Below are 15448 nucleotides of genomic sequence, written 5' to 3' on the forward strand. Positions count from 1 at the left end.
AGAAGAAATTAAAGTAGGAGAAGGAGAGACCCGTTCTAACAAATCAGGCGTGGAAAAAGTTTCCCTAATTAAAGTGTGAGCAGTTTATTTGGCTGATCTAAAAACAAACAAAAAAAGAGAACTGATACGATGAGAAATCTCTACTTAGTAATTTAAAATCTTCAATAATAATGCTTAAACTAGAAGAATCCGGTTCCGTGGTGTTGTTCAGAACATCGATAACCACAAGAACATCGGATTCACAATATGTTGAGACATGCCAAGCTTCTCATCCAATTAAAAGCTTCTTGAATACTTAACACTTCTACCAAAGTGGAGCTGAAATTCTTCCATGCATTGCAGCTAACATTGCATCAAGAGAATTGCGTACAACACAACCATAGCCCAACGAATTACACGGAACATCAATTATATGTGATAATTAACCTCGAGACATGTTTTTACATAAGGGTACTACGTGTTATATTTGATAATTTTTAAAAGAAGTGTTATTTAAGCTTCAAAAAGTGTAAATAACAGTTCAATTATTATAGGCAAGATTGCCTTCGTAATTACTCTCCTTCTATTACAAAGTCTTGATTCACCTTAATTAGCTCAAATGTAATAATATTGCACTTGCATGTCAAGAGATTTCTATTTAAAAATATTGTCATAATTTTTTATCATTTATAAACTTATGGTATAAAATATTTAAATATCGTCGTGTGCATTTCGGCCATGGCCACAAGCCCACAACAACCTGATATTTTTAACCAACCTCGTAGTTCTTCCATGGCCCCAACAATTTGTTCATCTTCTCTCACCCCTCTCTCTCTCTATTTTTGGTACTTTCAACAAAATATCGATGAGAATATTAGGCGGTTGTTAATTAGGGTTTTAGTTGCCCTTTTCATCAGAACGAAAAGGGTGATACAGGAAATTCCCAGAAATGATGAAACCATCACACATTCACACCCTCTTGTGCGATGAATTATGTGAACATTTTTTGAAAATTGTATCCACAGTGTCGAGCTTTATCTTTTATCACGGATTGGCTATACGGCAACCGAACAAAGCATCAATCCCATGCTTTTCCTCTGTACCAAACAAATGTATGATAATTTGGGGACAATGGACCAATTAATTCAAATTATTTTGTTGGTTAAATGACGTGGGAGACTAAAATGGGAGAGGAGATGAGTTTATTGTGTACTTCGATTGATTTTCATTCAGGCTAGTAGGATGATGTACATTTACTATTACACCCAAAAGCGAATACGCAATCTCAGACGTGAAATATCTATCATACACTCCCATAAGCCCCAATTACAGCAAGCAGATAAGAGACATAGAATGCCAACCATTCTATGGAAGTAACCGATCAAACCTATTAGAGAGCAATAGCAATTGTCCCTTGTAAAACAGCAGGGTTCGCTAGGAGCAAGAATCCCCAACTAGTCATCATCTTCTGAATCTGTTAAAGGATTGAAAATAATTAAAACAATACGAATGAAAGATTCTTTACAAGATCTCAAAGAAACGAGCCCAGCTTAATTACAGTCCTGGGTATAGGATTTAGACCAACTGGGCCCATCAGTACACAGTCTTCCGGATAAGGATTGCCAGGTTTGCTCACCCACCAAGCAGGTTTGACTTGTGAACACAAAACTAGCAAACAAGTACCTATCACTTGAAGTTAGTTAAATCTCAGTTAGCAGCAGAAGGTGCATACCTGATCGTATATCTTCTCCTACTTTTCCTCTATTTTTCAACTGTCTAGTAATCATGGAGCATATGAGAATCCACCAGTAAATGTGAAAAACAAGCAATGTCAATAGCATCGTATTGAAGATGTAATACGACACCATATTATATGTCTCCGACATGTCCAAGAATTCGACCAAGTGGTAGCTAAGGAATGGAAAAGGGACATAATTAGAGCAAAAGGAACAATGTACACACAAATGAAGATTTTAAGGCATGTCCGACGATTACCTTGATGCTCTTATGACCCAAAATGGAAAGTATACGAGCCTCAGCATAAGCCATGTCAGGGCAAACAATCCAAAGCATAAACTAGCTCCAAACTCTCTCTCAGAGTATTTAAAAACTTTAGCAGCTTCCATGAATACATCACTGGCATCATGCAACGCGAGAACAACTATTCCACTACGAAAGAACCTGTATTCATACGCACAATTTCGTTTGATACAACTGAACTAAAGTTACCTCACAGATTTTATTTCGATTCTATATCTTAATCACATGAAAAAATAAAGTTTATTTCTGTTAAAATTTTCCATATAAAGGGAAAGTGAGATAAAAATAATTAAAAGAATGTGGGTTCTTTAAAAGAAGAAAAAAATTTAAAAATCCTAAAGGCATATCTGGCAATGACAAAGAATGGATTGAATACATGATATAATGTCATATGTTAAAAGAATCTGCATTTAGTTGCATGATTTATGTCCTTGTGAAGCCTGTAAGCTATGTTCATATTCCAGGAGGTTGACTTACATATCCTAGTTATGTAAAAAGCTGCAGTGGTCCCAAAGACGGAGCAAAATGTTACCTCGTGATGTATGAATAGGAAATCAGGATCACAGTAACAACATGATGAGACATCATGACAGCGAAATCCTTCCTTCGGGTTTCCCAGATAAGGAGGGCAACAATGCTATAAAGGTAAAACCCACATTGGGCCATATAGATGAGTTTTATGGGAAGCCTGAAAATTTAAACACAATGCTGATTAGATACGATGAACAGCATTTTTCAATAGCCTCTGCGCTGAAAACCATGAAACAGATGTTTATGCAGCCTATCGAAAGTGTGAGAGGAGCAAATATGTAAATATAAAATCAATAAACTCCAACAGTTACAAATTATCGTGGGCTATTACCCTTCAGAAAAGGCCATAATGTTATTACATTAGCAACTTTTCTGGATTTTTTTAGGCCAATTCAAAATTGTCTATGCATGGAAAGTCATTCCTCATTGGACATGTGGGTAAGAACGGTCAGAAATTCAATCGATCAACCTAAATAAAGTGCTTGAAACTGTTTCTATGAACAATACATCGTCCCCTGTCAAATCAAGAAGTTCTGTGGTTAGTAATAACACATTACGTTGGGACAGAAGACATAATTATCTTGAGGCACAGGAATCAATATATGTTTCTTCTGCAATCTTATTCAATATTTATCATCAAATCACAGCATCACCAACATCTCATAGCATGAGATCAAACTGATTAAGAACTGAAGATGAGTTCACATAATTTCGCTTATTAAAAAATTTATCAGCACACTTTACCAGTTCGATTTTGGGTGCATCACTCCATACATGAACATCATCTTATGTAAACAAATGGCAGCATATTCATATTTGCACAGAAGGCACAACTACTGTTATACATAACCATTAACCACGTATGGAAATATATACATCATAGCATGATTAAAGACTTCCTCCCTCTCTCAAGAATATCGACAATAAGTTTCATAAAACAATAAATCGAACCAATCTAGTAAAACGGAAACCTTACTTCAACTCCTGATCAGGCCAGCCTCTAAAGTACTCCTTAATGTCTGTGAACCATGGTTCACGGTAGGTACTTATTAAAACGCAAAACTCAACAGCAGCATAGTATGTAAATTTCCACATGGACTCTGAACATTTTGCAATCTTCTTCTTTGTCTCCCTATTAATTTTCAGAGCAGTTCCTCTACTCAACAACAAGATAGCCAGTCTCTGGAATAGATGGAAACATTTCAAAGTTACCAAGAGTTGTCTACATATCAATGCATATTATACACGCGAGAAAAAATATCAAGAGCTCCTATCATCACACAACTTGAATTGTACCGTTCAATCGAAGAATAACTGACGGCTAACAGAAGAATTTCCTTCACAAAATCACCAAAATAGGTTCTATGCATAACAATCTCTATCCATTCACTCGCGAAAAAAAATTATGCTGACAACCTAGGTCAATTTACAAAGAAACAACACAATGCACGAGCTTTTCTCACCGCCCAACTTGAATCCAAAAATGTTAAAAAGCAACCGCCGCCAATTATCATCCCTAGAAATGCAATTCACTCGCATTTCAACACAAACAAGGAAAATCAAACGATGGAGAAACCTTACCCGAAAAATGAATCTGTCCAGGATCAATCTGGCGGCAACGAAAACAAAACCGAAGCAAACCGCAACGACGAAATGTGAGACGCCAGGGACGCCATCGTGCGTCCAGATCGAGTCCATCAAATGATTGAAACTTCAATTGAGCTGAAAATCGTCGGTCAACCCAATCATTACACTTAATCCTGAATCACGTAAACATAGTATGCATGCGCTTAGAGCAGAATCGCAGGTGGTGGCAGCGGAAGAAAGGGGGGAATTGAGGAGCGAAATGAATGCAGCAGAGTGGATGGAGGGAATAGAGAGGAACGGTTTTATTCATGTGATGGAGAAGATCGACCCCGCAGCCTTTATGGAATTTAATTATTAATTTCTCTGCTTGGGAATGTTTTTGTAGTGTAGTCATCTTTTAAATATATTTTTTTAAATTGATTATTAAATTCATTATTATTAAATTCATTATAAAAAATTGTTAAAATATTACATATAAAATAAAATAAATTATATAAAAATTAATTGTGTGATAGTTGTAAATGATTTAATTGGTACATAATCCAATTAAAACTCAAATTTACTCTGGTATAAAGTAATTTTGAGTACATTTACCGTTATTAAATTCAAATAAATATACATTTTATTTTTTTATAGCTATTTCATTGATTAAAAAATGTAAAATAAATACATATTTATTTAAAAATTATATTATTTATATTATTATATTAAAAATGTGATCATCATATTAACTATTTTAGAAGATACCAAAATATTTATTTCCATAATCGTCTTTTTTATCCTACTAAAACCATCCTCAAGTCACTTATATTTTACATTAAAAAAAACAAAACAAAACAAAACTTCCATTTTAAATCGAACTCTTCTAAATTGAAAAATTTTGTGTTAATTATTTAGTATTATTTGATCAAATTAAAAATAATAATAACACATTATCTTTTACTAGTAATAAACAAGTATGATCATACTCTATGATATAACGTGGATTCAAGGTTGATAACATTCACAGCTAAATAATGTCAAGTAATCTCACACCGTGCATGGCCCTCTACGGGTAAATTTGAATGTCCACAATGAACTGTGATCCCTTCTGCTCAAGCGATGATCCGCAAATTAGCTGTTGTTGTGAAAACTAAATGATCTGCCCAAAAATTTCAAACAAATATGACTTCAAATTTGGAGCAAGGGTTTCTCTCTACGTGATTCTTGAAATCCGAATCTCCTCTGAATTTGAAGGTGTACAGTGCTTGCCTCTCCGTCATTCCAACGGGGTATATTCTGTATATTTTGAGGTCATCTCCTCCCCGTATGCTCTCTGGTCTCTCGGACTTCCAAATGGGAACAAGTTTCAGAGACGTAAACTTTGATAGAACTGCCGATGACAAGGCATTCAGGGTCAAGTTGTCCGACCTGAAACGAGGCAAGATATAAGATTTGGGCGTGGGCGTCAAAAGGTGAGCAGAAACAAATGAGTAATCAACTGAATTGATTGAGCAACACTCGGATATGTAAATACCTTAAGAAAATGGACTCCATTTCCAGCCTCCCTCTTTCTCTTACATATACATGGTATACGGTTTTTAAGCCACTGGTACACTTGCAGGGTCGTTTCCTGAACTCGGGTCTCGTCTCATCTTTCTCTTGGATCTTTGTAGCCAAGTAAATGCACAAGCGGCAAGATGAGTGAACTGCAGACATATCAACCAAGGCCTTGAAAGAATCTGATGGCCCTTCATATTTCCACCTGCACTAACGAACCAGATTACATGATAAGAATCCACCATTTTATAAGAGATGGTGAAATAACAGATCTAGGGATTCGGGTAGGACCAGGTTAGCTAACCAATTAGATTTTTATGATGGAATGCTAACCTTAGCGACTCATTGTATGCAGTGGGATTTTCTGCGAGATGTTTCATAGTCTGGGCAATCAAATCAATATCTTTCACCTCCTTGATATGCAACAGTGAACCAGGAGAAGGAGCAAAATCTTGGATATTAGGGGCGCCAATGACTATAGGAACGGAACCTACACGTATAAAAATCATTTGAGTCACGTATTATTTGGGACGACTCCATAACCATGAGCTACTAAAAAATGCAACATAAAAATGGTAAAACACTGCGTAAGTATAAAAAGCGTATGTTACCAGCCACAAGAGATTGGAAAAATTTTTCGGTAACATAATCCTCCTCATTGGAATTCTCAAAAGCCAAGCTAAATTTGTAGCGCTTCAGTGCCTCCACTTTGTCCACTACAAATATAAGAAAACAAAAGGTCTTCAGCAAAAATATATGTATAAAAAAAATACAAGGTTAAGCTGGAATTCCTCAGTCTCTAACCAGACTTGTAAATCACCTTTTCCATCACGATTTCGATGGCAACCCCCATAAGAATCGATTTTAATATTCGCATTCTCGAGTCCCACTAAAGCTTGCAAACGAAAGTTCCGAGCACCACAATTGGAAATAAAAGCAGCTGCAAGAGCATTTTCAGTTTTGGGCTGAACCGGAGCCATTATATCATACTCAGACCACGAGAAATACCCCACAGGAACATCTGATGAGAGACTTGTAGTCATCACAATATCATATCCCTTCCTACTACATATAAAAATTATCAACACTGATACAATGAAGGGTAGAGTGGCAGACCAGATAGCTATCTAGAAAATATAAGAAAACGAAAAAGATAATATAACACTTGCTCAAATTCTACAAAATGTCCCCTAGAGTTTGGTTGGGTCTCTCGAGTGGAAGAAAATTTTTCTTAATTTGAACCAAAAAACATCTACAACGTGTATCTAAAATATATACATGAACATATCTCTGAAAAGATCTTGAGAAGAAGTACATGCAATAAGTTACAACATTGTGTGCTTACCCACCGTCGTGCATTATCAATGTTATTCTCATAATAGTATGTAGCCGATTCCATCGACCGAAGAACAGCAGCAGTGCCAGGCTGCTGAGGAAACCCAAATGCAGCATCAGGCTTCTTACCAGATTCGGACCCAAACTTACATCCCACAGCACAGGTCTTCCACTCCTAGATGGCGAGCTATCCAAGTCAGACAACATTAAATAGCACACAATTGAGTGAAAAATAAACAGCCACAAATTTATAGATATATTGGCAGAAGAATGACACTTTAATCTATTTTAGACATAATTATTACTAGTAACATCGTGTTTCCATTTATTCATTTTTCCTTGATCCCCTTTGAGCATGCCTTTCTTCTTTATTTTCAAAATACATGTAATAAATCCAATTAGCAAAAAGAAACTTGTCCTCGAGAAAAAATGTCTGTAAAGAACCACAACAAGCCAGAAAACAAACGAAAAAGAAACGATGGAGCATACAAGGGCTGATCTAGCAGGTTTCAGATTTCAAGCTTCATTTTTATTAAAACATATAATATTCACCCCAAAATATTAATCTCCCAAACTTGCAATAAAAAATTCAAAAGAAATCAAACATTGCCCATGAAAATTAAAGATAAAAATTCATTACAAAAGAACACACATAAGACTTTAGCAAAAACTTAATCGATGCATACCTCAGCAGCTCCATGTACCAAAATAGGTTCTTTCCTGAAATCCCTAGAATAAGGCACATAATCCTCCCTCTCCAACCAATCCTGGCAGCTCTCCTGGTGATTTTGGAGCCGGCTTCCTTCACTACCCAAGCCGGATTCGTCAACCCAAGAGTCAGTTGGCCAATAGGGCGATGTTTGGGTGAACTGGTGGAACGATTCAGCCCACGAGTTGACCAAGTCCGCATTCTTGACCATGTCGAGGCGGCCCAGAAACGCGATCTCCCCTATCACCACTAATCCCACGAAAACCGGCAGAAATTTGGACCATTTTCTCTTGTTCGGCGTAGAAGGAGGAGATGAATACGTTTCTGGACCATTCGGGTCCAGTAATACTTCGATTTTAAGGTGCTGCCTCTGGTTTCCAGTACCCATCATTATTGGGTATAAACCAAGAAATTTGTTAGGGAAAGAAAATAAAAATCCGATCTTTACGTCTGATGAAATATCAAGATAAGAATTGTAAAACAAGTGAAGTGGAAAAGGATCTGTTTCTATACTATGGTTAGTACTTAGTGCAAGGATTCAGGCTGCTGAATCCGGAAGTGCACGCCTCCATTGGAAGAATGCGAAAGTGCAAGGAAGAAAATATTGCCTGTTTCATTTTTTTACATCTATTTATATATAGGCCTTTTCTTTCACAAATCCTTTATTAGCTATTATATTTTTAATTTGATCTATTTTTCAAAATCCGTAACTTAAAGTAAGTTTATTTACCATTTTTGGTCATTTTTTTAACTTAAATTGTATTTGTAATATCCATGTAATATAATTAATAGGAGAAATTGCATGCATAGCTCGGATATGGTTTAACATACTAAAAAAATACCCAATATGCATCTAATAAAAACTTCTAGTAAATGTAAAAGGATTATAATGGCAGGAATTAAATTTGCCGACTGCACAAAAAATAGTTAGTCAGTTTAATAATAAGTTTAAGTTTGTCGTATAAAGATATTATTCAATTTATGAACTTTTATTTTATCCCATTAAGAGTTAATTTGTACCCCACATAATAAATAAAATAATTAAGATTATATATATTGTGAAAACACCAAATTGCATTACGGAACATACTGACTTTATCAAATTTGGTGGTGGCGTGTCAAATTTTGCTTATTTTTTTAAAAAAATGGACCCATTAGATCACCATTTTTGGGATTCTCAGAACTTTACTATAGTGTATTTATTTTATTTAAGTTGTCTAAACAATGAAATTGCATATGAAATGATACTTGAGATTTTTGAAACACTAAATATTAATATCCACACTTAACTAACTAATTTTGAATTTTATATGCACTATACTTTCGAACATAGTAGAACATGGAGTACCTTGCACGTTTGTTTGGTTGGTGGCCCGCCCATCAGCAATAAGGCAGCTACCAAAAAGTTCAGGAGCTGGATTTTTCTTTTCCCCCGTAAATGCTGATGTATATGCTGATATATGTTCATTCATTCGTGACATGAGATATTACATTATATTGTATTCAATATATTCTCTTTCTACTTAGTATGTTCTGTGCTACTTGAGCATAAGAGTGGTCACGTCAGAAACCTTTCCGATGCCACTGAATTTCTTGTTGAGTGTGTACAGATCATTTGACCCGAGCTCATACTATCCAGTCAGGACTATTCACAATATTGGTCATGCTAGGTCACCCGAGCTCATCTAACTGGTCAAGAGTATTAACAATACAGGTCAGACCAGACCACCCAGACTCATCTCATCAGGTCAAAAATTTTCACACAGAAAGTACACATCTCTGTCGGGTAGATTGACTACCTTCCACACCCAATCGACTCGGACATCATCAAGATAAGCTGTATCCGACTTATGAGTTATAATTGGTCCTTCAAGTGGCAGTAAAGTGTAGAAATCAACAGCCTGCAACAAGGTATTCATTTACTTTTAGAGGCCTCGGTCCGTGGATAAGAATCTCATATTGTAAGGGAAGCATAAGTTTGACAGTTTTATCATACTGTTCGCGACATTGCCAGTTATTCTCCGGCTGGATTAGACTGACTATTAACAACTGAATTCTATGTTCCCGGGCATTCCCATAATCTGAAACAACATAAACCTAGATTAAGAAGAGGTATAATGTAAATCAATTAATAAAAGAAATCAACTATGGGCAATACTTGATCATGACTTGAACCATCTGCTTCAGCCTTCTTCAATCTTTTTGCTCGAGAGTTGCTATTATATTTCAATAAATTGTCCTCGTTCTCAAAATTCTGACCCCTGCCCTGTGCAGGAAACCAGACATCTGAATGATTTGATGCTTGGCTTTCTGTCAAACTATTGCACGGAAAGATTAAAGCGCTTTCGCAAAAAGTAAAGACAAATACTTCTCTCTGGGTTGAAGTGCATATTAAATGGAATGCATTTAGCAATCCTATACAGCACATTTTCAAGCGAGACAAAATATCCCATGAAAATAACTGAATTGCTGCCACTCCTTGTTAGTTCTTACACTAAATATTGATCTTGGCTAACAACCTTGTATCCATTTGGTCCATGAACTTTAAATTTCGATGACTTTTTCATCTTTGAGTCAATGAAATGCCATACGTGAAAATTTCTGTAAAAAGTTACTTAGAGTATATTTCCTTATTCTGCATGTGTCAAAGATCAAAGTGGGAACATTTCTTATTTGATTTATCCAACAGAATAGCTGACGCTCTTTTTCTTTACAAAACTTATTCACTGATTTTAATACCTAAAAGCACAAACATAGTACAAAACATGAAGACAGAGATAACATGATTTTAGAACTCAAGTACAGCTAACTTTCTGAAACATGTATTATTCAGGAAAGATGTTTGTATAAATATGAATTACATATTAATGTCAAAAAGGGATTTGTCTGTATTAAGATGCCCAACAGTAACTATAATTATTCGTGTCAGGAACTGTAGAACAATGAAAGGAATGTGTCTTTATATATGCCTGTACCAACAACTCACGAGGGGAAAATGGAAGCAAAGTTTATAAGATCTGTGTGTGTAGTGTTATGTCCTCGCGATTTGAGCAGGAATTGACAATATATCAGCATACAACCAAAAAGGGAAACCAATGAATACTGAATCAGCAATAAAAACAAAGAAAAAGAAGCTTGTCTTGTGCAAAAGGTGGAGGACAAATTACCTTTGATTGAGTCAAATAAATCTTCTTCATACGGACCACTTGAATAAAATTTCTCTTAACACGCTGCTAATCCATGAGTGAGAGACTTTATTTAACAAGTCCACAGAAATATGGAAAAAAATATGAATTTCTTTTACTATTGATCTCTTGACTACAGCATGTTGGGTGAGTAAATGGTTGGTGGGTCGTGGGTGTTTGAGGAAGTGGTTGGTGGGAGATGTCAAACAAATTCACGTATATCCCAACAAGCTTTTCAACTTTGTAAAATAAGAGCAAAAGAAAAAGTTGTGTTGTTATGGAGATCCGGGCTTTAACTCAATTATCTTTGGGATTAAGTGAATCTTTACTAGAAAATATGGGTCATTTTGCTTTTAATATCAAAACAATTGTATATAAATCACACACAAATGATATCTCTATTTTATTTCAACCGAAGTAAATACATGTCTTGATTCATTACAGTCATACAAACTAGCGTTTTAAAAACAAACAACGACAGATCAACATGTAGAATCCCTAGTTCATCTTCTATGCCCGTAATCACCACGCTATATCGACCTCTCATCTTTGTCTCGACCCTGATCCTGTCCCACCTGTTGTTATGCACACATACAGACACAACAACAGCCGGATACTCCGGTGAGAACAAATCCCAGTATAAAACATGTATACATGCATGTCATGCAATTAAATACAAAATCATAACACATGAATCAGTAATTATGACACATTGGGGAATACAGATAAAACTCTTCGACTCTTATTCTTTGACTCGACTCATATCTAAGTCTAGGGATCTCGGTTGGAATAAGACGTAACAAGTCTCCCACCTACTCTCCCAATCGTGGTGGCGGTACGTCTTATTCCTAGACTTCGGTCATGTCTGTATCGGATCTCTACAATCGGAGTCGATCTTCTCCTATGCTTCGATACCACCGAACATCTAGAAAGTTTGGCAAATCTGCCAATGACTCTCATATCTCAATGCGTGTAAATAAATCAAGATAAAGCACAAGCATAGCAAGGTATAGAAATCTAGTATGTGATTTTGGGAAACTCGAATCAAATCTAACTCGAGTTGTATCTTCCCGAATCAACATTAATTATACCTTTCTTGTCGTAGTTTCGGTTGAATAAGTCGAAGTCTTGAAATCTCGATATCAAATATGTCAACACATATCTGCAACGACATGTATAAATGTATCATATCAACCTCTAACTCAAAGGAACACACATATGGATCAATATTCAATCTCGGTATATTTCGACGGCGTAACGGCGTAATCTCGCGATACCGGTCAACTCAATTATCAATAATCAATATCAATAACTCATAATCATCCCAAATATATTCCATCATCTCAAAATCTACAGAACTCAACTCAAGACATGCTGAAATTTATACAAAAATCGCATATCATAACCGTTCTTCGATCCGGTTGCGAATAAACGTTCCCAATAATCACAATAACAAATAATAACAATCAAAATCTGATTTCCCCAATCATCTCAACTTCACAACATGCTGAATGTATTAATACTTACATCCTTTTGAAGCTAATAATAAGAGGAGCACAAATATAGACTCGGATTCAAATTCGGTTGGCCGGATCTTGCGAAACCCTCAATCTAAGCTAGGATGCAACTTGAAGGAAATTCTGAAGCTTTTCTTGTTTCTCTCTCGTCCATATCAAGCTGGGAATGAAGATAACACATTATATATGCATGGCAAGGACACATGGCTTATTCTTTGGTCTGCACGTTTCGCGCATATGCGCGACCATCACCGGCGCATATGCGCGAGACGCTCTGTCTCGGCGCTTGACAATTTCAGCTGCTGGCGCTCGGCGCATATGCGCCCACTTCTCTGGACAAACACGTAAATATTACAAGTGTATACAAAACATTCTTTTTGTCACGATACTAACTCAGAGTATACCGAGAATATATTTTCTCTATCTCACGCAAGAGAACCTCAACACACATGAAAAAAACTGTAATGCCCGAGATTTTATCATGTTAATCTTAGATGAGTATTTGATTGATTGATATGATTATAGACAGAGCACGTCGAGATTTGATTGGAATTGTTGAGTTGTGAATATGTGTGAGGACAGAAGGTCTCGCGCATATGCGCGAGCGGTGGGATTCCAAGATGTGCCGAGACGAAGGTCTCGCGCATATGCGCGACAAGAGGCGCGCATATGCGCGAGGTGTCCAGTAGGATTTACAGCAACTTCCTGAACGTAGTCTATATTGCGTTCTTGTTGATTATTTATTCCTCATTTTTTATATTATATTATCATCATGATCGTCATCGTTTCGGTATAATCCTCAACACAGCAACGCCTTGAAACCGTAAACTAAAATGTGCCTATGTTTTTTACTCTCGAGCTCGTGGTCTTAATAATTGATTGTACAAGAGTGTCTATAAATACGAGCATTTGTGGTCTCTAACCTCATACTTCATAAGAACAATACTACACCATATACAGGGAGTCGAAGTGCTTAGAAGACTTCAAATCAGATGAAAGCAGAATAATTACAAATAATTCAATGACTGGAGGTAATACTCGATATGTTTCCGTATATTTTTTTATCATGTTCATCGATGTACATGAACATTATTTTTGAGAAAAAATCTCACAGTCGATGAAGTTTCAATATACTAGTATGAAAATCTACGAGCATCAGAGTTGAGAGTTGGAACGAACGTATAACAACAATTCTTGGAATGCCGTGGGCATTCTTGATTGGTGTTGAGCTAACTATAGTGTAAAGTTATATCTTTTTGGTTAATAAGATCCAAAAGAAAGTCTTAATTTCAATATTACAAGTGAAAGATCTGTTTTTTAAACATCCACATTACATATTAAGAATTTTTGGACAATTTAATATTCTAAAAGTGAGGTTCGCATACAATCAATGTATTATTTAAACTAAAATAGTCAACGGATACGAAGCGCCCGTGGCCTGATGGATAAGGCTTCTGACTTCTAATCAGTCGGGCCAAGTTCAAATTTGGCCTTCACGATGAAACATAATGTATTTTGGATTAGAGTCCGACCCAACTGCCTATGAAAATATTATTTATATATAAATATATATATTAATGTGGCTATCACATGGTGGGTAAAAGTCAATTAAAGGATCGAAAAAGTTTGTTTCTTAAGATTTTGTGTAGCTCATGTAATCTTGTTTTGTTGGAATTGCTGTCACGGCCACTAATATCTAGTGCAATTTGTAATGATATGAAACAAAACGGGTAACATCCAACCAACACTTGCAATTCAGATTTTTTAAACATGAAGCAAAGCTGATGATATATTTTGATTACTTTTTCATTAGAGACTATTATTATTTCTCAATAATCTTGTCATCGATTAATTCACTGATTAGCAATTAATAAAAATCGAACATGTGAACATTTTTTTATAATAATTGAAATTTGCATGACAGTTCAAGAATTTTACTAAAATCTATAGATCATGACAGTTCGATTTTCATATATATGTCAATAAATGTACCAGAATTGACAATAATCATTAAGTAAACTCAAATCATTCAATGTATTTTTAGTTTCCCTAACTTCGTAAAGATTTATATTTTCAAAAGTTGGATCATAATTGTTTAGGGAGTGTTTGAAAAAATTATGTTTTTGTATAAGTGATTAAATTTATAGATTATCAAAAAGCGAAGAAAATCAGAAGTAGATAGTTTTTTTTTTAAAAAAAAATGTAAAGTTAAAAATCAGAAGTAAAAAGTGTTTGATAAATAGGTTATTATAGTGATTTTAACATTAGATTTTTTATTATAATAATTTTTGGAGAATCAAAATCAACACATGATTAGCTTTTAAATTTTAATTAAGCAGAACTAACGCATAATATGTGTTTAAGAAACACACAATAAAGATTTTTTAAACTAAAATATGATAATCACTAATTTTTGGTGTCTCTCTTGAAACCAAACAAACTCTTAAAAATAAAAAGGGAGGCATGCTCAAAAAAATAAAATGAAAAAGGCTGGGAAGTAAAAAAGAAAGTTGGTGAAAAATACTCAATCAAAACATTTCTTTGGGTTCATTCCTTACCTACAAAATTGTGGTACTATGTCATACAAATTGTGGTACACTTCATGTAGAAATGTGGTACTAAAAATGTACCCAGGGACTGAAGAAAAAAAAAACGACGACTGGGGAGTGATGGCCAATTTGCCGGAAGTAAAATGTGGTGTGGCTTAGCTGGCACACGTGCGTGCATTGGGGAATCAAAGGTTGTATAAGCTGTCACCGCAAATCTTTGCCCGGTTGACCACGGGCATTGCTTAGTCCCTGTGCCTCCCACACGCCTAATTCATCTCCAGGTCGTCCATCATTTCCCCCATTTTATTTAATATAAATAACTTTTATCTTACCAATTAACCTTTTTTTACAACTTTTTTTTTAAAAAAAAATAACTTCATCAATAAATAAAAACATAATAAAATTGTCAGATTTAAATTTTTTTAGCTAAAAAAACAAGAAAAAATATCCACGTCCATAATATATAATATAAATTTA

General features: G+C 35.3%; 2 protein-coding genes and 1 long non-coding RNA gene across 9 annotated transcripts; all 3 read right to left on the bottom strand.

Moving 5' to 3' along the window:
• Positions 1–1176: 1176 nt before the first annotated feature.
• Positions 1177–4484, bottom strand: LOC140985532 (ceramide synthase LOH2-like). Its single transcript, XM_073453372.1, has 6 exons — positions 4132–4484; positions 3527–3732; positions 2552–2707; positions 1975–2160; positions 1712–1890; positions 1177–1453 (listed from the first exon to the last, which is right to left on the bottom strand). The coding sequence occupies exons 1-6, from the start codon at positions 4246–4248 to the stop codon at positions 1434–1436; spliced, it is 864 nt and encodes a 287-aa protein (XP_073309473.1). The 5' UTR covers positions 4249–4484; the 3' UTR covers positions 1177–1433.
• A 602-nt stretch (positions 4485–5086) lies between these two features.
• Positions 5087–8336, bottom strand: LOC140986572 (glycoprotein 3-alpha-L-fucosyltransferase A-like). Of its 6 annotated transcripts, none has more exons than XM_073454871.1 (7): positions 7698–8336; positions 7026–7186; positions 6497–6741; positions 6288–6392; positions 6010–6166; positions 5654–5881; positions 5087–5547 (listed from the first exon to the last, which is right to left on the bottom strand). In XM_073454871.1, the coding sequence occupies exons 1-7, from the start codon at positions 8109–8111 to the stop codon at positions 5292–5294; spliced, it is 1566 nt and encodes a 521-aa protein (XP_073310972.1). In that variant the 5' UTR covers positions 8112–8336; the 3' UTR covers positions 5087–5291. The 6 variants fall into 6 exon arrangements, with proteins under 6 accessions (XP_073310972.1, XP_073310975.1, XP_073310974.1 ...); XM_073454874.1 differs by having other exon boundaries at positions 6497–6738; positions 7022–7198; XM_073454873.1 differs by having other exon boundaries at positions 7022–7198.
• Positions 8337–8625: 289 nt separating this feature from the next.
• Positions 8626–11067, bottom strand: LOC140986978 (uncharacterized). Of its 2 annotated transcripts, none has more exons than XR_012177013.1 (3): positions 10888–11067; positions 9879–10038; positions 8626–9801 (listed from the first exon to the last, which is right to left on the bottom strand). It is a non-coding gene; the product is annotated as an uncharacterized lncRNA (long non-coding RNA). The 2 variants fall into 2 exon arrangements; XR_012177014.1 differs by having other exon boundaries at positions 8626–9621; positions 9717–10038.
• Between the last annotated feature and the right edge of the window lie 4381 nt (positions 11068–15448).

The sequence above is a fragment of the Primulina huaijiensis genome, chromosome 10 (genome assembly GCF_012295235.1).
Source record: "Primulina huaijiensis isolate GDHJ02 chromosome 10, ASM1229523v2, whole genome shotgun sequence".
NCBI classification, from domain to species: domain Eukaryota; kingdom Viridiplantae; phylum Streptophyta; class Magnoliopsida; order Lamiales; family Gesneriaceae; genus Primulina; species Primulina huaijiensis.

Coding starts and splice junctions, on each gene's coding strand:
- LOC140986572 (XM_073454871.1), bottom strand. CDS start 8,111: ATGATGGGTACTGGAAACCAGAGGCAGCACCTTAAAATCGAAGTATTA. Junction 6,742..7,025: donor AACATTGATAATGCACGACG/GTGGGTAAGCAC, acceptor TTTTATATGTAG/TAGGAAGGGATATGATATTG. Junction 6,393..6,496: donor TCGAAATCGTGATGGAAAAG/GTGATTTACAAG, acceptor TTATATTTGTAG/TGGACAAAGTGGAGGCACTG.
- LOC140985532 (XM_073453372.1), bottom strand. CDS start 4,248: ATGGACTCGATCTGGACGCACGATGGCGTCCCTGGCGTCTCACATTTC. Junction 1,891..1,974: donor TGGGTCATAAGAGCATCAAG/GTAATCGTCGGA, acceptor TCCATTCCTTAG/CTACCACTTGGTCGAATTCT. Junction 1,454..1,711: donor AGGAGAAGATATACGATCAG/GTATGCACCTTC, acceptor ATCCTTTAACAG/ATTCAGAAGATGATGACTAG.